Source organism: Carettochelys insculpta, chromosome 1 (assembly GCF_033958435.1).
Source record: "Carettochelys insculpta isolate YL-2023 chromosome 1, ASM3395843v1, whole genome shotgun sequence".
Classification (NCBI taxonomy): domain Eukaryota; kingdom Metazoa; phylum Chordata; order Testudines; family Carettochelyidae; genus Carettochelys; species Carettochelys insculpta.
This window is the reverse complement of record NC_134137.1, coordinates 17,750,473-17,774,548: the sequence shown is the minus strand read 5'-3', so window position 1 is coordinate 17,774,548 and position 24,076 is coordinate 17,750,473. Positions and strand designations below refer to the sequence as shown.

General features: G+C 38.3%; 1 protein-coding gene across 1 annotated transcript in view; it reads right to left on the bottom strand.

The window, feature by feature from the left end:
- The window catches only part of UVRAG (UV radiation resistance associated), a 157,109-nt gene that overhangs the window by 44,401 nt on the left and 88,632 nt on the right, over window positions 1–24,076 (bottom strand). The window contains exon 13 of the mRNA XM_074981318.1: window positions 17,522–17,600. Coding sequence (XP_074837419.1) covers window positions 17,522–17,600 — 79 coding nt within the window. The remainder of the gene's footprint in view (window positions 1–17,521; window positions 17,601–24,076) is intronic.

Below are 24,076 nucleotides of genomic sequence, written 5' to 3'. Positions count from 1 at the left end.
TGTCCCACTATGCAAATAGGGCTACATTGTGAGGCATACACAAATAGCCAGACACAGGGGCAGGTGTCATGTCTTTCCTGAGCAGAACATTTCCAAGGAATGTCATTTCCTGATGACGTGCTCTAACTGCAACCCCTAATTTTCAATACAGATACATAACTTGCTACTTGAAAAGGAGAAAGGAAGTACAGAAATGGAATAAAGAGGAGACATCTTAGAGGTCTGTATGCTACAGTGAAAAGTATGGGGAATAAATAGGAAAGAACTAGAAGTTATTTGAAATAAGCAAGATGCAATTCAATGAAGCACAAATGCACAGGACCATACTTAGGAAGGAATAACCCACTGCACAAATACAAAATGGGAAACAACTGCTTAGGAGGAAGTACCACAGAAAAAGGATCTGGGGGGTTACAGCGTGATCACAAACGAAATATAAGTCAACAATGGAATAGTGTTTCAAAGAAAAAAAATTCCAGAATGTATTGGCAACTCCACACTGATTAGGCTTTAACTGAAGTGTTATGTCAAGTTCTGGGCAGCACGCTGTGGGAAAGATGTGGACAAAATGGGGAAAGTCTAGAGGAGAGTAACAAAAAAAGGTCTAGAAAGCATGACCCACACAGAAAGATTAACAAATTGGGGTTGTTTTCTTGGGATAAGAAAAGAGTTGAGGGAGGACAACAGTCTTCATGTATATAAAGGAGTTTTCTAAAAGGGGAGGGTGATAAATTATTCTCCTTAACCACTGTAAATAGGACAAAAATAATGGTCTTTACTTCATTGGACGCAGAGAGAATTGAATCTTACATTTGCTGTTATTAAAGACACAAAAAAGGTACATCACTACAGCTGCGCCTACACACTGGAGAGTTTTGCCAACAGATGGGGCCTTCTATCAACATAACTCGGGGAGCATCTACACATATAAAGTGTTCTGTCGACAGTCTTGACAGAACTCTGCATTTGTCTAAACAGTGTTCTCCCCAGAAAATTTGAGGAATAACGTTTCTGTTGACTGGGTCCTGTTGACAGAAGTGCAGTGTAAACACTTCCGCCAGAGAGGACTTCTGGTTCACAGGGCAGCCCTGTTTGCAGAGCTTCCAGCCAGCCATTTTGTCAATAGATGGCAGGGCAGTCTGGCTGCTCTCTGTCAACAGAATGGAATGCTCTGTTGATCTGCTTTTGTGCGTAGATGCACTCCATCGCCAGAGTCTGTTGACAGACGTTAACTGTAGACAGTAGTTTCTAGCGTAGATGTAACCTAATTCCCAAACTGATCTTCCCTTAATTAATGCAATTTAATGAGATCTTTCCTCACAACATGCCACAATCCTGCCTCAAATACTGTGAAAGCTGAAACCCAATGTATAAACCTTCCTGAAAATAAAAAGTTCAGCGCAGCACGGTCATTACAAAAACCCAAACAGAAGAGGAGGTTACATGTTTTCAGAAAGTTTGACCACTGAAGTTTTAAGGACAGATGTATGAAGATGTTTCCTTACTGACAAGCTGGTACAATTAAGGCAATCAAAGAAAGAGCAGAAGGCATGATGGGAATCACTGAAGTGTGAAGCAGGGTTGGAGTGAAGGAAGAAAGAAGATTCACCCATCCCTATGGTTGCTTCTACTTGTGCAGTTCTGACCACTGTGTTGAATTTCCAGCTATCAAAGATTTCACTGCTACCACCAAAAGCTGGCCTTTCAAACAGGGCCTCCCTTCTCACAGTATATTCAAAAAGAATGAGTAGAAATGGCAATTTCTTTTAGGACATGGAGTAAATTTGTCCCCCTGCCGAATTTTACAAACATGACCATTCCAATAGTCTGAAGAACTACGCCCATTTCCATTCTAGGGCACAAACTCTTAACCAGATTTATGTTAAAGTTTATGGTTGTGTATCCTCAACAGATTAGAGCCTTGTGAATGCCTAGTACATCACTGACATCTTAGCCATAAAATATTAATTGCTCTTTCCTTGCCCCCTAGATACACCTTTGCTTTCCCAAGCACTTTACGAAGATTACTATAGCACAGAAAAATCTGTTGTACATAGGGAGTAAAATAATAAACTGACAACAGAAAGTTGGATTCAGCCATTGGTACAAACCTGTCCCCATTCCGTCATTACTAAAACCTGCACTGACTTCAATGGGAGCAGAACAGGGCAATTTAAGATATGTCTGCACAACAGCTGGGAAATGTAATTCCCAGAATGAGTACTCATACAAGCACTAGCTCTGCTTCAGCTAGTGCACTAGAAACAACACCTTGGCTGTAGTGGCTCTGAACAACCACATGAGTACAATCATCTGAACCCAATATTGGTACCTATGCGACTCGTGTTCCTCCATTAACCCAAGAATACTCATGTCTCTTCAAAATTGAGGTCAGAACAACCTTGGTTATGTTTGCATTTTCTTTGGCACCTGACCACGCTTGTCTTCTGCACTTCCCCACTATCATAAGCTTTGGGACAGTAGCCAATTCAATATCCTAATTTCACATCCTACTCATTTTAGCTGGTCTTAAAATTATTCCATATTACTAATCCCACATTTTGAAGAACTCATCTATCGTGCCTCCAGCCTTCTGATGTCTGTTTCATTTTCTGCAGCTGCTTCCAGAATACAGTATAAAACCGTTGGTACGTTGGCATGGTAAATTTTAATTTGGTACCAAAGAATGTTTTTATCTGTCCATAATTTTGGTCACTTTCTGTGTTACAATTGTAGCTAAGGCACATCTCCTTTCAAGCTTAGTGGTGATGGGACCACTGACATTCATCAAGATTCACAGGTACACAGATTCTACTTGTTCTACAGATTCACTGCTGCTGGATTTCAACATCCGCCCATTTTCCAAGATGCAACTACTTCATCCTTTGGCATTCAAGTTGGCCACACCAATTTTCTGAGGTAGCAAAAAATTCAATAATCAACTCAAAGGTATATTCCAAGCGTACTGTGTTATCTACAGAAGGAAAGGCATGATCTTCAACTTGTCTAACATTTTTAATGTCCAGTTTAAGAACCTGATGAAAAGCCTGATGATTCTGTGTCCCTTTTCTTATACCAAAATTGACCAATCACTTAAGTTTTCCACCAATTCCAATAGCACCAAAGTTGTTTACATATACAGCTTTTGTAATTACCATAATCTTTTCTGAATGCCATAAGAAAGTAACAAAACCACACAAATAGTAAAAATTAATCTAGCTTGATACTAGACGATATACCTCTACTTTTCTTCACTGTGTTTGAAAGTATTGTTGGAGTGCTCCTTTTATGGCCAAGAACAGTGGGACACACTCCATTTTAGCTACTGTGATTCAGTCCCCACAACAGTCCATTCACTTAAATCATTTTTTTCCCCCAATAGAACAAAATTCTTTGCATCTCTTGCTAATGCTCCTCTGTGGCTGTAATTTGGGAACTGTCTGCTTTGTCTCTATGGGCAAATCTTCTGCATTTGGACAGACAAATCTTTACATTCAATGGGTTGGTAAAATTCCACTTGCTGCATCAATCTCTGCTACATCTTTGTCTCCTTATGTCTCAGTTTCAACTTGTCACTACTTCCCAACTAATACACTTAACTGAATACACAATTGTTTGTTCTTTTACCTGTCAAAAGCATGAGACCACCACAGGTTGTAATTACAAGTGAACATCATAAGCACTGCAATATTTTATAGCCACTTTGAAATTCAAACCAATGGATCCCACTTTTGAAACACGCTCATTCTTTTATGCTGCCTTCAAGTTGAAGGTATTTTTTTCCCTGAATGGCAGAACTGGCTAGAGGAAAGAGATCTACTGCACTAAGACCACTGCCTAGCACAGTGACCAATGTTGTCTTGTTTCCTTGTACTCCCCAGTCTGTATCAATCTGTTTTTGTCTCATACCTTCTGGCTGACTCTTTGTTCTGTATGGCACCTAGCACGACAAGGTCCATGTTCAAAACTGGGACTTCTTAACACCACAATAATTAAGTCAGAAGCCTGCAATCTACTGAGGCAGCATGGAAACTTCCAGAAATTAGAGCTTCCAGAACTGGTGGAAGAATGTTGTAAGCAATGGTAAAGTATGTATTTTTATTCAATACTAGTTTTATATCATATTTAAACTGACAGGCTGTTTTGGGGGCAAGAGAGTGTGTCTTTCACTGTTAACTAAATAAAGAGGTAAGTCTGGTATATTGTGGCATGCATTTGTACCTTGAAAAATGGGGATATAATCTGACATTTCTCTTAAAGCCACCACTTGCACTAACCATTCAAAAGGCCATTAATTATGCTATCATTCCAGACGGCATAAATCAAACAGAGGCAGACAACACAAAAAAAAAACAAAAAACAAAAAAAAATGAGCACTTCATGAAGACTGATAACTCCTTAGAACTCTGATAGGTAAACTGTTTACCAGGGTAGAACAGCAAGACAGTAACATCTGCCTACTCATTGTAAGCTTACACTTGTATAATCATCCACTTCACATAACAGTTCCCTTCTTTATATTCAGAATTTACAGCATGACAAGTTAATTCAAAGTAAAGACTCAATCTTGATGTTTCTATTTCTTTATAGACACCTTCTGTGGATGCAAAGACTGACTGTCCAGAAGAACTAGACTTTTGAACTGTCCTTTATTTCTGGAGAAAATGTTCTTGTTGCCATACTTGAAAGAATGGCTTGTATTATACTGAGGACACTGCCGCTCTGGAAAAACGGATACACAAAATGAATGGACAATTTAAGTGCACAGGAAACAGACAAGTTTCAACATATTAAAACAGTAAACAATGGGATGATTAATGGTATATTGTAGAAAACACTAAATACATTCAAGCAGGGAAGTATAGTGGCTGGGTTAGTACATGTTGAGCTGAGATAGCTGAGAGTGCACTTGATTGCTGTCACTCTGTATTTATCTACTCAAGGTTTCTTGAAATTTTATTTATTGTTTTAGGCCCCGCTATGAGAATACTAATTTGTTCTCTTTATTTTAGGATGCATGGAGATATTTTTACTCATTCTCTTGGCATGTTCATATAGGAGTTAATAGACTTATGTCAGTAATTGCAACTGCATAGCTCAATTGCAGTTAACTATGTTCAGACAATTGAGGATCTGAGTCCAGTGGTGGTGCACACAAACTTGAACAAACATATGCTCCACAAACTTAAAAATACAAAAGCTGAAAAGTAGAGGGAGAAAATGTTTTCAGAATGAATGCTAGAGAGCTGGTTAGAAACCAGACATTTATAAAAGAGTTTCAGATACAATAAACAGTGGAGCACCAAAACAAAAAAAAGCAAACCAACAACAATAAAAAAAAAATTGCAGAGCATTGTTTTACAACATTCTGGTTCCTACTACATAGTATGAAAGAGTGCTGGCCAGGATTTGGATGACTAAGCAATGCAATAATCAAAATAGAAAGTCTTGTTGTAATGCCTGCTGCTCTATAAACAACCTTGGGGGACTGATGAAATTATGCCTGTTACTATAAAACCAGTCCTTTGTATTTATACCTTTTGGTGGAAATTATAAAACTTCTGATTATTGCCCCCAAGCATGGTGCTTGCCCATATTTTATTGAGACAAGGTAAGTGAGGTAATATCTTTATCAAAGGAAGTTGGTCCAATTTAAAAAACGAGGTTTTCAAGCTACACAGATCTTCAAGTCTGTGCTGAGAAAAATACAAATTGAGCAAAAAACCCACCTTGAAAACCCATCTCCAGTATGCTTTAAAGAAAGGACCTAACCGGAAAGGCAATGGCTGAAAGTAGAGTTGTGGACAAAAAAAAAAAAAAAAAAAAAAAAATCAGAGATTGCCTCCATTCATGTGGTAATTTTTTGAAAGCCTAATAAACTACACATATATAAAACCATTTCCTCTTTATAAATAATGGTTCGTTTGGATCTCAAAGTGACAGCTCTGCCTCCCTGTACCAATGGGATATGAGTACATTGAATGTGCTTGAAACCCACTCCCAATTGCAGATTTTTGAACTGTAATTATTTAGTTGTGGATTTAGAAGACATTGGACAGTGGCTCTCAACCAGGGATACAGATACTCCGAGGATATGCAGAGGTCTTCCAGAAGGTACAAAAACTCCTCTAGACAGGAGTGCCATCACAGAGAAGTGGCCCCTCAGGCGCACATGTGCCATCTGCCTGACATTTGGGCAGGACAGCATCAGCACTGTCTGGTGCCCAGCAAGATACCAGCTGCACTGTAGGGTTCTCATCTGGCACAGCCAGGCCTGCTGTGTGTTTGTCCAGTAGGATTGCTGACTGTCTAGTCAGCAAACCCTGAAGATCTTTGCCATGCCCCTTCCCTGAGGCCATGTCCAGGTCCTGCCCCTTTTCTGAAGCCTTGACTCAACCACTTGCCCCACTCCCTCCCCCATATATCACCAAGCTAGGGCTGGGATTTGATGTGCAAGGTCCAGCTCTGAGAAGGAGTTTGGGTGTGGGCTCTAGACCAGAGCAGAGGGTTGGTAAGTGGAGGAGATGAGCTCAGAGGCAATTTGAGTGCAGGATGCAGCCTATAGGCTGGGGCAGGGGTGAGGTGATGCAAGCTGGGCTCTGGGTGGGGGTTTGGGTGTAGACAGGGGTTAGTTCTTACCTTGAGTAGCTCCCAAAAGCTATAGGCACACCTGTCCATCCAAGAGACACTTCACCAGAACTTTGAAATTCAATGAAGCAATTTTTAATACTACAGTGTGTTATCTATAGAGCAGTTTGTTCAAGAAACTGAATTAGGTCAGTTATAACAATCAGGTTTGGAGTGCTCTGTTTCCTTTAGAATTCAATGATAGCCCTAGAGACTGACGTTTTTAAAATGTAGAGAAAGGTAAGTAGGCCCTGCAAATTCCCCCATATTGGTAGTTCAGCTGGCCTCTCCATGGAGACTGTCAAGGTTCAAACTGGTGACAACTACAGCTAGTGTTTTCTATATCTCCTTCACCCATTCCTATTTAGAATTCAGTTCACGGTCCATCTGAATGTTAGGTGACATCAATATATAAAGTCAGTGTACAAAACTGGTCTGATTGTGGGAAAGCAAACAAACAACATCCTTGCTATTTGGACAACCTGAGACCCCTTTTGCTTTTTTTTTTTTTTTTTGACTTGCTTCACATTTTGTATCAAACTCTTCAACATGTGCTTTACAACTTTACTGCATTAATTTGTAGTCTGTACATCTCTGGCTTAAATGACCTACAACATTTTAAAATGTTCAGTCTTGGAATATTTACCAGCTGAAGAGGTTATGATTTTACCCTCCTCTTATAGCAACAACAAAAATATTTTTGGGGAAAAGCAGCTTGGCTTTTTCTTCCAACCACAGAAGAACTATACTAAAGCCAAATTCAGCTAGTCTACAGACTACAGTCCACAAGCACAGTTAATGACTGTTCCTCATCTTTCAACAAAGTTTTAGCACTACGGATGTCTCATATTAATAAGCATTTTCATTTTTGTAAAAGTAATTAAAATATATTTTCTAATCCATTATAAGTCCTCAAATTAAAACCACAATTGTCAAAATACCTGAACATTTTTAGAGATGCATAACCCTCGATAGTTTGCTTCGTCTCTGATTGGTAATTTTCAATAATCTACATTTTCCTAGATATTAATGGAAATATGGTTTTGCAATTCTTAAAACTGAAACCAAGAAGAAGAGCCAATATTTAATATTGGATTTCACTTTCACTGCAATATTAGTTAGTGGAGATTGCCAGAGGTATTAACTAGAGTATGTGTGTGTGTGCATGCACAACACACTGTATGCTTAATCATATAAATCAGGCAAAAACTATTTCCTCTTGGACCCACAGACTCAGACACTGGTGAAATCTTCCATGAAAGTAAACAATACCCCACAAGAGAGGTAGCTTATATTAGCATTCACACTTTAAATTTATTTAGGAATCAAAAAAAGGACATGAGAAACCACTGTGAATGAAAGTTTGGGGGAAAAAGGCTACTTGTGTAAGTGAAATATTCCGATAAACCTTGCTAGTTAGTAGGACTTAAAATGGTGAAGTAGTACAGAGGTGGGATCGTCAGAGGTGTCTCATGCTCTATTTTACGCAGCATAAATTAAAAAAAATAAAGCAATTGAAAAGAGTGAAGTTACCAGCTTTAAAAACAAGCCAAAATACCCCCAAAGGTATTCAGAATTTTCTAACTGAAGCTTTTTTTCCCCATTATCCCACAGTTTCGCTTCAGTTATAAGCTAAAAACTCTTAAAATTGATGCCTCTGTACTTTTGAAACCGCTCAGCATCATGAAGTTATATTTGCTGGAGTCTAAGACATGGGCACATTCATTTCACATGATCTCATTCATTGTGAACTTTTACATTACAGAAACTATTACATTTAGGATTGTAAAAGAGGGTCAAAAGGTCAAAAGCCCAAGGAGAAATGTAAGTGTCATTACAAGTTAAACACATTTTTGTTTGGATACTTAATCCAATTTCCTTTACATTATTAGCTTTACATTAATAACTGAACACTAAAAAAAATTTGGAATAACGTGACCACTAAACATCACCCTCTTCCCAACTTTCAGCTAAGCTAAACCACAGGCCTCTTTCACTTGTTTTCTTTGCTAACTACTATAAATTATACTTTCTTGGTTGGTTCAAATGTGTTGATCCACAGGTGGCAGTCTTCAAAAACTTATACCTGCTTTACTCCGGCTTCTAGTTACACTCCCACATAGAATCAAAGAACACTAGAACTGGAAAGGACCTCGAGAGGCCATCAAGCCTAGTCCATTGCTCTCATGTCAGGACCACACACTGTCTAGACCAATCTCTGATAGGTGTTTATTTAATCTGCTCTTAAATATCTCCAGTGATACCAAACATTTTTTGGTAATTGATAAAACAAGTATTTGTCAAGGCATAAAATACAATGGATTATTTCCCCTTGGCAGATATTCTATTATATTTGACCAAATGTAAATCAAATAAACCAAGTCTGTAATTTCAGTAACTACTGCATTATCATTGCTTCTACTTATTTAGCTCATTGTCTTCCTGGTAGAATTGGAACTATCATGTTGAATAAGAACATAAGAATGGCAACACTGGGAGACAGGAATGAACTCTCTCACTTACTTTCCTGTCTTACAACCATGGCCACTGTTAAGCAGTTCAGAAGAAATGAGAACAGGGCCATTTATTGAGTCATCCATCCCTGTCACTGACTTACAGCTTCTGACACTCAGATTTAGTCACTCGATGGTCCCTGAGCAACTTTGGCCTTGTAACCTTTGATAGAATTATAGAAGATTAGGGCTGGAAGAGACCCCAGGAGGTCATCTAGTCCAACCCCTGGCTCAAAGCAGGGCAAACCCCAAATAAATCATCCCAGCCAAGGTTATATCAAGGCTGGCCTAAAAACCTTTAACAGATGGTGATTCTACCACTTCCATAAGTAACCCATGCCAGTGCGTCACCACCCTCCTAGTGATTTTCCTCACTCTCTTCTTTTATAGACTAAAAAAGTCCAGTTCCCTTAGCCTCTCCTCACAGTCATGTGGCCCAGCCCCCTAATTATTTTCTTTGTTATCCACTAAATTCTCTCAAATTAGTGCATATCCTTTCTGTAGTGGACGCCCAAAATTAGACAATACTCCATATGTGACCTCACCAGGGTTGAATAAAGGGAAATAACCACTTCGCTAGATCTGCTGGCAATGCTCCTATTAATGCAGCCCAATATGCCGTTAGCCTCCTTGGCAACTAGGGTACACTGTTGACTAATATCCAGCTTCTTATCTACTAAAATTCCCAGGTCCTTTTTTGCAGAAATTAACCATCAACTTATTTTTGGAACTCAGTTATACTTTTGGTCTTAAAGTTCCACAGGTTGACTGTGAATTGCCTAAAGCAGTACTGCCTTATGACCAAGGCTGCCAACTGTCAGTAAATTTATGGACAGTCCGTAAAAAATTAGATGTGTCCGTAAAGTGCATAAAAAAAATTTAGCTGCCTGCAACTTTTGTAAAAAGGCAATAAAATTTCAAAAATCAGCAATTATTCTATAGCAATTAAATTTCTTCTGTGCTGCTTCAGCCACTTTACTGCAGAGCAGTGGAAACTGGATGTTGTAGTTGTATATTTAGCTCAATGGTTGAGGTGACGTAACATCATATGGATCACGTGATTCATGTTATCATCTACATTATCCCACAGAGTTAGCGTTAGCACATTACATACATTGCCAATTTAACACTGTTTGCCGTTGACGTTTACAATGTCTAAATCTATGAGAAAAATGGATTGTGCCAAAGAGAACAACAAGTCCGATGACTCTGGTGAATTATTGCCTGATTACGAGCCAGTTACTAAGAAATCAAAAGGTAGAGCATGTATGTGTCTGTTCAAATGGCTAGCAGACAGTGAGTTCAAAGATTGGATTTGCACAGACAGTTAAAAGAAAGCACCGCACCAAATGCATTTGGTGTAAAAAGGTATTCACTGTAGCTTGCGGTGGAGTGTGAGATGTTCATAGCCATGCTGTAAGTGGTAAGCACCACAGCATAATGTCTGCAAGGAGATCTAGCCCTGGAATTATGAGTTTTATTGCTAAAGGAAATACAAAACTGCGACTACTCACCAGAAAATGGTCCCAGAATGTGAACTAAAAGTATCAACCTTCTTAGCCAGACAAAACCTACCACCGAGTTTGCTGGACAAACATGTCAGATAATGCTGCTGATTGGTTTCCTGATTCGAAAACTGCAAAAGGTTTTGCTTGCAGAAGAACTAAAGCATCCAGGCTATTGATTACCAAGTTGCAGATGTGAGAAATATTATGACTAACTCAAGATGCCTATGATGAATGTTGGCATCAAATTAGTAAAATTACTAGGCATGACAAGCAACCTCAATTTCCATGTCTGAGAAGATTTGCAAAAAGAAATCTTAGCACTTCCACATGGAACTGCACAAGTGGAATGCATTTTCTCAGCTGTTAATCTCATCAAAACAAATAAGAAATAAGCTCTCCACTCCTATGCTTGAAGGATTAATAACTGTCAGAAATAGATCTGGGACAATTACTTGAGGTATGGCTAGTAGCATCAGTTTTCAGATGTATGATCACAAAATGGAAAAACTTCCAGGACCATGAATGACTAAATGAAAATAAGTTAAATAGCATTTTGTTCTTGTGATGTATGACTGACAATGACTATTCTTTACTTTTGGCCATTTATGTTGTATTAATATAGTATAAAAATTATGTCCGTAAAAAACTTTGCCCATAAATTTTTCCCATTTTATCTGTAAATGAAATTTCTGTGGGTTGGCAACCTTGCTTATGACTATTTCAAACTTGCTGCCTATTAATTTCACGGGATGATCCCCTGGATCTTTTGTTGTGAAGGAGTTAAAAAAACACTTCCTTAAATAACTCTCTCTCCACTGCTCATAATTCTATAGACCTCAATCTTATTCCCCCTTAGTCACCAAAGGCAGAGGGGGGCTTTGGAACAGAATCCAGTATGGAAAAAAGTACAGGCAAACCAAATGGTAATAAGAGTTGAAGCCTGCTTAGATCAAAAGGGATGACGATCTCTATCTGCTAGGAGAAACAAATAGCCTGTGGGGCTTTCTGAAAAAAAATTTGTTCTACCCAAGATAGAAGACCGGGGGCTCTGCTGATGTCAAGAGCATGTCGCAGTGCCTCCTTGTCTTCTCGATGTGGTTCACGGTGGACGAGAGGGAGGTAAACAGGCTGATATGGAATTCAGAAGAAACCTTAGCTTAGAACTTGTGGTGGGGCCACAGTGCGATATTGCCCTTAAAAATACTGTTAGGAGAGGAATGCTGTCAAGGCCCTCTTCCTCCAATCCACTGTGACAATGTAATAATGGCTATAAGGAATGCAGTCTTTGACAAACTGAGTAGGAAGAAGGGAGCCACTGGTGGTTGTATGAGGCACATAGGAAAAGACTGACATCTATCAGAATAAGGTATTGTAGATACAGGTCAGCAAGCCCTCTGAGGACTCTTGTAGTTGGGTGGGCAAAGATTAAATAACCCTATATGGTGGGGGGGGGGCAGTAGAAAGCTGTGGTGGCTGTTAGGTGGAGTCTAAAGCTGTTGTCTACACTACAAAGTTTTGTTGACGGAACAGGCCTACAAATGCATGCTGTCTCAAAGCTGTTGACAGAATGCAAACACGTTTTCCTGGCAGAGTTATGTCTTGACTGTATGAGGCACAGTGCCTCTGTAGACAGATTCTGTCAAAAGAAAAATAGCGTGGATGCTCCAGGGAGGGCCTCTGGTGACAGAGAGGGCTTCCGGTTTACCAGTCAGCCCCATTTGCAGAGCTTCTGGTTGGCTGTTCTGTCAACAGGGCTGGGCAGTTTGGCCATTCTCTATCAGAGGAAGTCAGTGGGGGACCCCCTATTAGGTTTGGATGTGTTCTGGAGGCAGAGGTTCTGTTGGGAAATATCTGTCAACAGTGATTTCTGTCGACAGAACTCTGTAGTGTAGACACAGCTTAACTGAACTCATCAATAGTAATTACTCCAAAACACAGTCCACTTCTCTTCATCTTAAAACGATAAAATGCTTTATACCTTGTAACATCACCAGGAATGGAGCCCTTGCTTCAGCCTATACATCTTTAAGTACACTTTATCCTAGATAAGTTACATTGTTCAGGAATGCATGTAGACAACAGTGTCTAAACTGTGTCCTTTAGGATCTCGTAAGAGGTTCACATTAGTTCTCAATTTTCTAAGGGCAGTGACTGTACATTCACACATATGCCCACTTAAAAGTAAATGCAAGGCCTAAATATCTCATATATTTAAATCTTTTAGTTTTTTAATAAATAACTTATTTCAAAGTTGTCTTTTACATGGGGTATAATTAGTAACACCTAGGTAGCCAAATCTTTATTAGCAAAATGATAGATCACTTAAATTTTAATGTGTAGTTAATGTCTCTGATATACTATCTAAATAAATGTTTAAAAAAAGATTGAGAGGTAAAAGCATACTATGCAGATTAACAACTGAACTACGAGAGAAAAGATGAGCCTATTAGGATAAACTCGTATACTATATATCTGTTGTGTTTTACAACTTAATAGTGCCTCATACCTGTTACTGTTTGGATTTGTCAGCACCCTTCTACTATTTATATAAATATTTGATATTTTAACTTAAAATAATTTTATTAATAACTAGAAGGTTTATCATATCAGGCAATCAGACAGGGATCTCTGGAACAGACACATTGATGACTGCATCATGCAAATACATTCAAGGCTTGACAAGAATGAGATGGAGTTCATCCTTAAGAGATTAATTGATTGTGCATTGTCGTCTGTACCAGCCAGGAAACAACTAGGCTCTGATCTCAGAAACACAAAATGCTTATCTTTATGCACAGTCAAATTCAATAAGACTACTCACATTTGTTATATGAGTTGCATAGGTCTGTTGAATAAAGAAGGGAGGAACGTGCAGTCATAGGCAACTAAATCTAGGTTTTATCATTTTTATGCGTAAGTAGTGGGTATAATTTTAAAGAAAGGGTAAGCACATGTTATAACAGGTATATAAGAGGAACTTACACACCTTGCTATCACTTGGCAACAAAGAAGCCCGCAGCTGTATGCCCAACATTTGAAGCTAACCTTCTTGAATTTGCAAAGGGATACATTTGATGTACAGGAAAATGCAGACAGACACCACAAACATTTACAGGTTAACTTCAGTGTACTAATAGCCCTCTAACAACATGGAATCTGAACAATGTTGCTGAATCACCTCCCCTTCTCTGCTCAGTCATTAATGGGGTGCATACAAATCATTTTTTTTTTTTTAAAACCTGAGTTTTTAAATCCATCATCTAATTAAAATTAAGCACAAAGTAAAAATCTACTAACATCTTAAACAATATTAAGCAGTATGTCTGCTGCCAAGTTTTAAAGAAAGTCCATCAGCAAACTGACAGAAGACACTAATCAAGCAACGGAACCCAGAGTTTGTTCAAGTCCTAAATCAGCTTTTGACAGCAGTAGAGTTTTGAAGAATGCTCTCTGCATCTGCACAATACACTTTGTTCAACTAGTTTAATTCAAATGACTAGTTCATTCAAATTAAACCAACAGGGAGTTAGGAAAGCTTGTCTGTTGTCTTTCACTCCATGAATAAACTAGCTGTGATGAGATTTACTAATTCTAAAATCTCACAAGATCAAATGACCAGAAAGAAATCAGCCCAATTTACTATCTAAAAATAAATAGCTCAGACAGACACCAATTATTAAATCAATTTGTTTTAAATGTAAAATATGCTTTGATAAACATTTTCTTTCCATATGCAGCATGTTTCAGGTAGTTTTATTTAATACAAAAATAAAAATCCTGTTGTGCATTTAATGGAATTTGAATTGCCATCCAAATAGAGCTTGACAGAAATCATGAGTGAAAAAAGTTAATCTGCAGTAAATCAGAAATGCATCATTCATCATTTTCTAACACTTGATTAATTAAAATTGGAATAAATAGAAATTAAGATAAAGATTGAACCACTCTGATCCAGAACTCCCTTGTCTGGCAACATCTATAATCCAGCATGATTTTAGTTAGCAAGAATGTATCATGGGTGTGGCCAGGTTTCCCTGTGGTCATCCCATAAAGTTTGTTTGCAGCCCCCGGTCCTGGCTCAGTGTTCTTTACTGTTCTTTAGCGGTAATTTACCCCTAAATGTCAAAGAGCCCAGTAAACAGTGGAAGTGTTGGTAATGTAATAGACAATCTTGACCTCCCACGGTCCAGCAAAATGCTCTCCTCCGGCACTGATCAGGTCCTGAGGGTGCCAGATTAGAAAAATTCAATCTGTACACAGCTGCTTAAGCAAGTGTATACAGAAATAGTGGAAAGGCTATATTTTGTTGGGATCCAGCATTACATCTGCAACTAATGAGATAATGAAAAATTAGCCTTTACTTAGGAAAGCAAAAGTACAAACACAAATCAGCTTCAAAAAAAAATCAATGATTTAATACAGATTTTCTGCTTACTGTTTAAAAAAAAAAGTCACAATTTACATTGCTTATATTAAATAGCTTTGATTTAAAAATCAATCAAACCTGGTCATTTCCTACACTTTTTACATTACTGGGTTAGTCAATGACATGCATTTGGTAACTGCATTTGAACGTGATAAAGTAATCACATTCTACATAACTATGTCAGGGAATACAGTGAATATCAGACAAGCATACTGGGTCAGACCAATGGTCAATCCAGCCCAGTATCTCATCTTCCAATGGTGGTAAGTGTCAGATGCTTCAAAGGAAATTGACAGAAATGAGCATCAGCATCTGGAGAACACTCAAGCCATGGAGATGCATCCCTGACCATACTGGCGAATAGCCACTGATAGAATCAGTTAAAATACTCAATATAAACATTAAAAAAGGTCCTAATTTACACTTCTACTTTCCTTACTTGCAGGATTACCATAAATCAAAGCCATAAAGGAGCTGGACATTTCTGTGCTTCCTAACAGCAACTCTTGCTGCTCGATGTGCTCAGTAAAGACTTTGGATTTTACAAATAAAAAGGGACAAAAATTCTGGGCCCCAAACCTATTCATGCTAAGATGGAGCAGAAGGAAGCTACTATACACACACACACACACACACACACACACACACACACACACAGAATTAAACACACAGTTTTGAACTGGGAATGACAACCTGTATTTCTAAACAGCATTTTAGAAAAACTTGTACTAACCTACTTATAAATTTCACCTAGTTTTCCTGAGTGCAAGATGCAGTTTTCATTTTTATTACCCTGTTTTACAGAATACCAATCTTTAGAGAAGATTTGATTGCAGTAACTTTACTTAGTACGGACCAGGTCTCTCTCATCCATATACAGAAACCTGGTGGAGTTACAAAGGCACAAAGACTTGAGGGGAACTTTGCAGAGCTTCCTTAAAAGAAGGCAGCTAAGGGTAATTCAAATTTGCCAGGGAGCCAGGCTGCAACAGATCACTAAAGTCTGCATGATAGGGTGCTGTCTCAGAAATTGACATCAGAGCTCTTTTCACTACATTCTACCACTCTTGACAGTCAGGCTCACGCAGCTTCATGTAACAGCAACGGAGGTGACCCTGGGAAAGTTACAGATACCAACTTGATGGAAAATTGGCTGACTTACAGGATCGGTGCTGGGGAATGTGTCCAGCTCCTTGTTCTCATTCAGACCCTACCCCCAAGCCCAGGTATTGGTGTTGTAAGAAGGAGGTAGAGGTAGCACTTTCATTTCCCTAGTTCCCCACTGACAGGTGTACATCCACTCATATCAGGTTCCTCTTGTATACACAAGACCATCTGGAACAAACAGAGTCACTAAACCTACCTTTGAATAATTTTCAGGTGTCTTAAGATTTTGTAAAGGTCACTTGAATTTGACTATCCCCAACTCTGCCTTCCAATGCAGTATTTAAAAAGTGAAACTCTGTATCAACATATAGCCAAGTTACATCTTCCTTGACTTTCCTTGAGAAGTTTAACATATCAGTAATTTCATCAACCTCAGCTGGTTAGACCTGTAATTCTAGGAATTTAGAACACTTTAAAAATCAAGAACTCTGTTCACATTAGGAGATTTATGAAGAGTCACTGGGGGTACTGAAAGACTCAACATGACTACTACTCCGGTGGACAACAAAACTTATGCACATATGACACCAGAACTATCACAAGCCAAAACTTACAGTTTATCTAGGAAACAAAAATACAAATAACATTTGCATAGCAAAAAAATTGAAGAAGAAACCAGAATAATCACAGCACTTTTCCAGAGCAGAGATATGGCTTCTTAAAGAGAGGAATTTAAGAGTATTTAACAAAGATTAGCTGGTTATAAAACATTACCAACAACAGGAGAGAAAAAAAAACTCATTAGAGTTTAATATGGGAAAATATCAAGCATGAAAAACAAAGCTAAGGATCTGAATAAGGTACACAAATCTTCTGAAGCACATATGGTCTCAGATTAATAATGTGAACATTTTCCAGTGTGTGCAGGACCACATCCACAGTAAGCATTCAGTTAAAGGCTGCAGAATTTGAAAAAGATGCTAACTTATGAGGGTTTTGGTTTTGGTTTTTGTTTTTTTAAAAGGCTTTGTACAACTGTCTGCATAAAATGTGTAATATAATTAAATCAATGGGTTTTCTGCTTAGCACACAACTTAAAAAGGTCATATAAAAAGATCCTTGAATTGTGTATATCCCAAGAGTCCATGGAGTCATGTTATATCAGGCTATATGATGTTGACTAAGGATCGTCCTACTGCAGCAGCGCATGTCAGATGCAACATACTTTATAAAAGTGGGATGCAGTCATTTAATAAGAGGTCACTTTACAGAGATAACATGGTGAAATGTCTCTCTAGGCATTTACCAGGCCTTTTTGTAGTAAGTCTCAATCTACCTACCTGTGCGATATTTTTGTTGAGAAGGTAAACTCCATAATCAAACTGAAGTCTCTCTCCTCCCTTTGGATACAGTGGAAATCTAACAAGGAAGGGTTGAAAGAAAAGTCAGTTTCAGAAAGGTCACATTTAATATTTTATTTTTCAAATTAGTCTGTTTTCAGCAGAACGATTTGTGGAGATGTCAGCAAGTTTGTGTCTGATAGCAGGTAAATCCAAAACCTGCTATTTTTGGACGTTCCCAGTCTCAAGGAAACTGCAAAATATGTATACCAACTACTCACCAATCCCACCTCGGACATCATGCTTTTTCTTCCATGAGAGATTGTATATTTGGAACCCTTTCCATGGAATGTTCCATTGTTTCCTTTGTCCAAGTTTCTCCCTTCAAGGAGTTTAAAGCAAGAGGCACTGCTTTCTTGTTTGGCATGTCCAGGGCAAAAGTGACTCTATATAGAGCCCACAGATACCACATTTCAAGGTGTTATTTCTGGTGTATGGCGTATAATAGAGGAAGTAACTTACGTATGATCTCAAAATTTATACTGAGATTTAGATAATGGGAAGGTATACTGCACACAGGAATACTTTTGTATTAGAATCACCATGGCTAATGGCCTTTTCTCAGTTGCTGCTTGTCAAAAGCATCATCATTTTAGCTCCAATGTAACTGAAGCCTATTCAAATTTAACCTTCACTATTACTGTATGGTATTAAAACACATGTAGATTCTTAAAAATTAAATGACTGGTCACGATAAAGCTGTTCATATCACAATTTTAACCTTACTTCTGCACCCTTCCTGACGTTCCTCATTTTGACACTATCACATTGGTCACATCTGCACATGTCCCTCCCTTTCGGAAAGAGCATGTAAATGACACTGATTGGAACCGGTTAATGGAGGCGCTGATATGAACTCTCAGCACCCCATCAGCATAATGGTGGCCAGTCACACTTCGAAAGTGCTGCTTTCGAAATGCAAACTGGTCGTGTAGATGCAAGCACTTCAAAATAAAAGCCAGATTTTGAAACTCCCTTGTTCCCAAAACGAATTGGGAATAAGGGAATTTCAAAGTGCTCGTGTCTGCACAGCCAGTTTGCATTTCAAAAGCAGCACTTTTGAAGCTCGAGTGGATGCCATTATGCTAATGAGGCACTGACTATTCATATCAGCCCCTCATTAACCAGTTCCGATCATTGTCGTTTACATACCCCTTCTGAAAGAGAGGGGTATGCGTAGACAGCCATTGTGTCTTGGCAGTTGGACTCTGCAGGTTGTGGTCGCAGGTGTTAACATGTTAGTTTTCAGAAACTATCATGTACAAGGCTATCCGCTGTGAAATCATAAGCTTATTTGTCTTATAAGATATCTACACAATTCATATTCCATAAAAAGCCTATATTTATATCCAGTTTGAGATCATAAACAAAGATTTATACACCTATAAATGGATCACTACCCACTAGAAAAGACAGCACATTCTAGAGATGTGATTTCATAGCATCTCTTTGGGTGACTTCAAAGACTTCTTTACTGCAGCTTAGCCAATAAAATTCTGTTTAAATATTACAAATAAAGAGCCACTACAGCCAAATGTTAATAGGTCATTATTACAGTAAATGAACTAATAATACATGAGATTCAAATTTTATGATACTTTCAAACTCTAAATGTCACTTCAAGTTAAGCAGTATAAAGATCACCATAACTAGTATACCTAGCTCTTCTTGCCTAAAACATCTGTACATCCAAGCTATCTGCAGTATAAGAAAATAAAAGTACTTTTAAATTGAAGATGTATGATGCAAAACAAAAACACCAAAAACCAACACAAACCCAACCACTCAATAGATTAAGTTCAAGATACAAATCAAAATGAACTCATTTCAATACCTACAGTTACACTACTCAACTGCAGCAGAATTTAGACTACAGGGCTACAATTAGCAGTATAAAAGTCAGTTTTGACAATAAAACTACTGTTAAAACACAAAGCATGCTTCATTACATGATAGTATTTTGTTAAGTCACTGAACATGAGAGCCATATATTTTTCTGTTAGAAATGAAAACCTCAATAAAAGGGAGACTGAGAAGGACAGTATCACATATACTTAATGTTTCTCTGCTGCACAATCAATTTCTTGTAGGGAACCCTTTTAAAGTTTAAGATAAACACTTTTTCCCCTAATTCTCACATTTGGCTGACATTCAAAATACCTCAGTGAAATGAGCTTGGGAAACATTAAGTTAGTACAATTTCTTCCTATATACTCATATCCCTACCATAATATTAAATACCTTGGATTTTAAACTGTTAATCAGGAAATGCCAGACTATATAAAGTGGTATGCACATTTTGGCACTACCCAATGGCAGAATACTAACTGATTTTTCTGGGGATTTTAGTTCAGTTTACCTCACACTACTTCTACCCTTCCCTCTGTCGGTCACAATCATTTCTTGAATCTGGTCATGCTATAAGCTCTCTGGGGCAGGGAACATGCCATTTTATGTTTTAAAACAGTGCTTACTGTGATGTGGCTGCAAATAATTACTACTGATGGCTGTTTGGTGGCATACGTGAAGTGAATTTACACACCTAACTCCTAGTGAACAATGCTGCTAAGATCATGTTCTTAACTTGCTATCAAGTAACAGAAGGGTGGCTGTGTTAATCTGCATCCACAAAAGCTATGAAGTCCTGTGACATCTGATAGACTAACAGATTATTTGGAGCATAAGCTTTCGTGGGCAAAGACCTGATTTGTCAGATGCACCGGAGTAGAAATTCCAGAAGCAGGTACATGAAAAAAACTGGAGTACCAATCAAGAAGGCGGCCAGAGTTAAATGAGGTCAGTTCTGTCAGGGAGGATGTGGCCCACTTCCACACAGCTGTCCCTTCCATAAGTTAAAATTAGAAAAGTGCCTGATATTTTGCAATAGCACCACATCACCTTTTCTTACATTTTAATTCTGTGAAGAACTGTTCCAATGCGGATAGCACATCTCAACCTTCAAAGCTCAAACAGCACACAATATTTTAAAACATTTCCACTTTTCACAAAGCAACAACTGCCACTTCCACAGACGACAGTTTTCAGGACCACAGCTACTCTGCCAAGTGGACTACTAGGAAGCCAGTTCTTAAAAATTAGTGTTCATTTTTAGCTAGCATTTTCCGAATAAATACATCCAGTAACACAGCATAAGTGTTAGCATTTGCCACAGTGAGGCCATGCAGAAGAATACCTAACAGCTTTAAGGGACAGTTTTATATTTTAAGCCATGATTTTAATCATTAATGGCATTTTCAAAATTTATGACAAGACCTTACATTGTTAACTTAGGTTTAAAAGCCCTTCTATACAGCTCAAAATAGAGAAACTCAATATGTGTGCTACAAATCACAGCTTGGAAAGCTAAATGAAGTTGGATACTGTCACTTGAACTCCAGTCAAACAATTAAGATGCAATCAGTGAAACAAATATCCAAGCTACGCCAAAAGGTAGAGATTTCAATATTTACTTTCCAGTTGTTAAGGAATCTTTTCCTGTCTTACTGAATATGCACAAAACCTAAAGTTTTCATGATTTGGTGGCTGTATTGGATTCCCAGCTGCTGTTGGATGATCAGAAAGCAGCAGTGTCCAGAAGTATTTTTTTTAAAAACCATTTGCAGCTGGCCACTGAAATCATTTCTTCCTGATGCATGCGTCATACTGTGATATTACCACATCTCAAAAACTGACTTCTGCAACATGCCCTGAGGTACGTCAATTCAGGATAAAATGAACATTTAAACCATCTCAGAATTCAGCTCCCTGCCTATGAAGTGATGCTTCTCAGTTGCAAGCTCATTACTGGTGCCTGTGTCCTTCAGCATCTACCTTACTGGTGTCTGGATTGAGTTTAAGGTGCTTTTGAACTCCAAAAGTCTTAAAAGGCTTCAAACTTTGCTATTTGGAATAGCACCTCTCTCCATGTGCCAGACTGAGATCAAAGTCACCTGAACTGGATCCCTCTCAAGTTCCACAATGCTCTTTGAGAAGGGCCCTCCATTTCTGGAGCAGGTTTCTTCTCCTCAGTCTAAAAAACATCATAAGTCTTCATGGCAAGCTATGAAGCACAACTACAGAAGCTGGTTGCTGTGAGGGAAGTCAAGTTTTGGGGGAGCAACTAGGTGATAGGTATGGTATTTTGCAGGTAATTTTTGTGCAAGGTGGGGTGGGGTGCCTAGAGTTTTGGATTAGGGCCTCCAAGATACGTAAAAACATGCCACTTTTCAAATAAATGTGCAAAGCAGTGGTTACTCCCCCAACCCCCAGCTTCAGGGAGGGGATGTGAGAAGGTTCCGAGGGGGTAAAAAAAAAAAAAACTGTCAAATTCAGCTGAAATACTCAGTTTAAGATGCGTTTAATCAGCTCTTCAGTAAGCACCAATCAGAATTGTTAATCCATTCCAAATATTAAAAACAGTGTGATTAGATTTTAACATTTATTGGCATTATTCTTCAGGAAATAAAGAGCATCATGCAGCATCCCTGTGTGTCCTTAAAAGAAGAATAATTTTTAACAAAGCAGTGGGCAAAGCATGTAAAGCTAACTTTTGTGTATCAGATATTTCTAAGTACCCAAACTTTCTCTACCTTTCAATGCTTTCTTGGGAAAAAAAAAATCACTGACATCCTCTTCAAGCCATGTGTTCTGCTAAGTTTGTTGATATTCATTGTCAGGATAGTGCCTGTCACTTCCTCCAGCAAAAAGTAAATTATATTCTTTTTAAATAGAGATTATGGACTTAAGAGTGCACCATGTCCATCTTCACATGTGTAAAGCTTTTTAGTAACTTATAACTGTTTTAATTAAACATGGATATTCATTAAATTCGGCACCTAAGTTTATGTTGCCAACAATTACTGTTCTTTCTATATATAGTAGTCTTAATTATAGACTTTGTAAAGCACTGTAATGGAATTTTATTCAATTTCTGTGACTCGAGAGGCTGATATTCTTCTGATACACTGAAGGCCCAAAAAAATGTTTTTCATTTTTTATAGCATGCCTGTGACAAAGAAAAGGAAGTATGATAAAGTGTAGTAAGATTGGGTTCACCATCACCAAAAAAAGAAAAAAAAAAAAAAAAAGGAAGTAATCTTCCTCAGTGCATCGCATGCCATGTAGTTCTCAGCAACTACATGTGAGACCTAGTCATCTGGAGCAACATTTGAAGACAAACCCCAAGGCACTGAAAGACAATCCAACAGAGGTGTTTTTTTTTTCCCCGCTGATAAACTTCAGTGCTTGAAATACATAAAGATGGACACTACCAGAGCTTTTCACCAGGAGATGGCTAAACTGGTAGAAGCATCTTATGAGCTGTCGCTATTCATTGCCAAATCAAAGAAGGTTCACATGACTGGAGAGAAACTGGTGAAACCGTGCATGTTAAGTGCTGAGAATATCATGCTTGAGGATGAAAGGCAGAAAAAGTTATTAAAAATTTCACTCTGATAACACAGCAAAAAGTCACATTACCGAAGTTGCAGAGGACACAAAAAGACAAGTTCTGGAAGAAAATTTTTTTTTTTAAAATTTCAAATTTCAGCATGAGACCATTGATGATCAATGCTATGCTCGTGTATTGTTGATTTGTGGATGACGGAGCTGTGAAATGTTTTGCTCAAAGAGCATTGGAGATCAAAGGCTTCTGAAGTTTTGGCAACAGTGCCCCCCCGCCAGCCCAAAGAAAAAGGTCTTTCATGGGAAATGAGAGAGATGCTTGACTCTTGCCCTGGATTCATGACTTTGGTCAAAGAAAATAATTCAGCTGTAACTGGGACTCACTGCATCATCTACAGACAAGTCTTGGATGCTAAGACCCTTCAACATGATCTATGTAATTCGCTGTATTTGGCAATCACCGTTGTCAATTTAGTGACAAGGAGCACTTTAAATGCAAGGCTTTTTGCAGCTATTTGTGCAGATTTGGGAGTGGATCATGAAACGAGAGCTTTACATGGAAGTCCACTGGCTCTCAAAAGGAAATATGCTGAGCTGACTAAAAACTCCAGCATGAAGTGGATTTTCTTCTCCAAGGTTAGAAAAAAGAATTTTATGATGCTTTCACAGATGAAACATTTCAGCTTTCATTAGCATACCTTGTAGACTTTGCTGCTCAATTTCAGACTGCAAGGAAGAAATGCAAACGTCACTGCTCGCTATAATGCAAATCAGATCTTTAAAAAGGAAAAAAATTCAAGCTGGAAACTTTTAGTTGTTCCCTCATCTCAACAAACTCCTAGGTGAAAAGGAAGATCCTGATCAGCACTACCTGGATCAAAATTAAAAAATGTATCTCATCTGGATTGCCTGGCTGAGTTCATGCACATTTTCCAGATGCTAGCTTGCATAATCTCATTTAGAAATTGGTATGAAATTAATTCAATGTTCATGTGGATTCACTGCCAGAGACTCTCTGCAAGCACAAGCCATTGAATTGAAGTGTGATTCAAGTGCAAAGGATAATTTCAAAACCATGAGTCTGGAAGGATT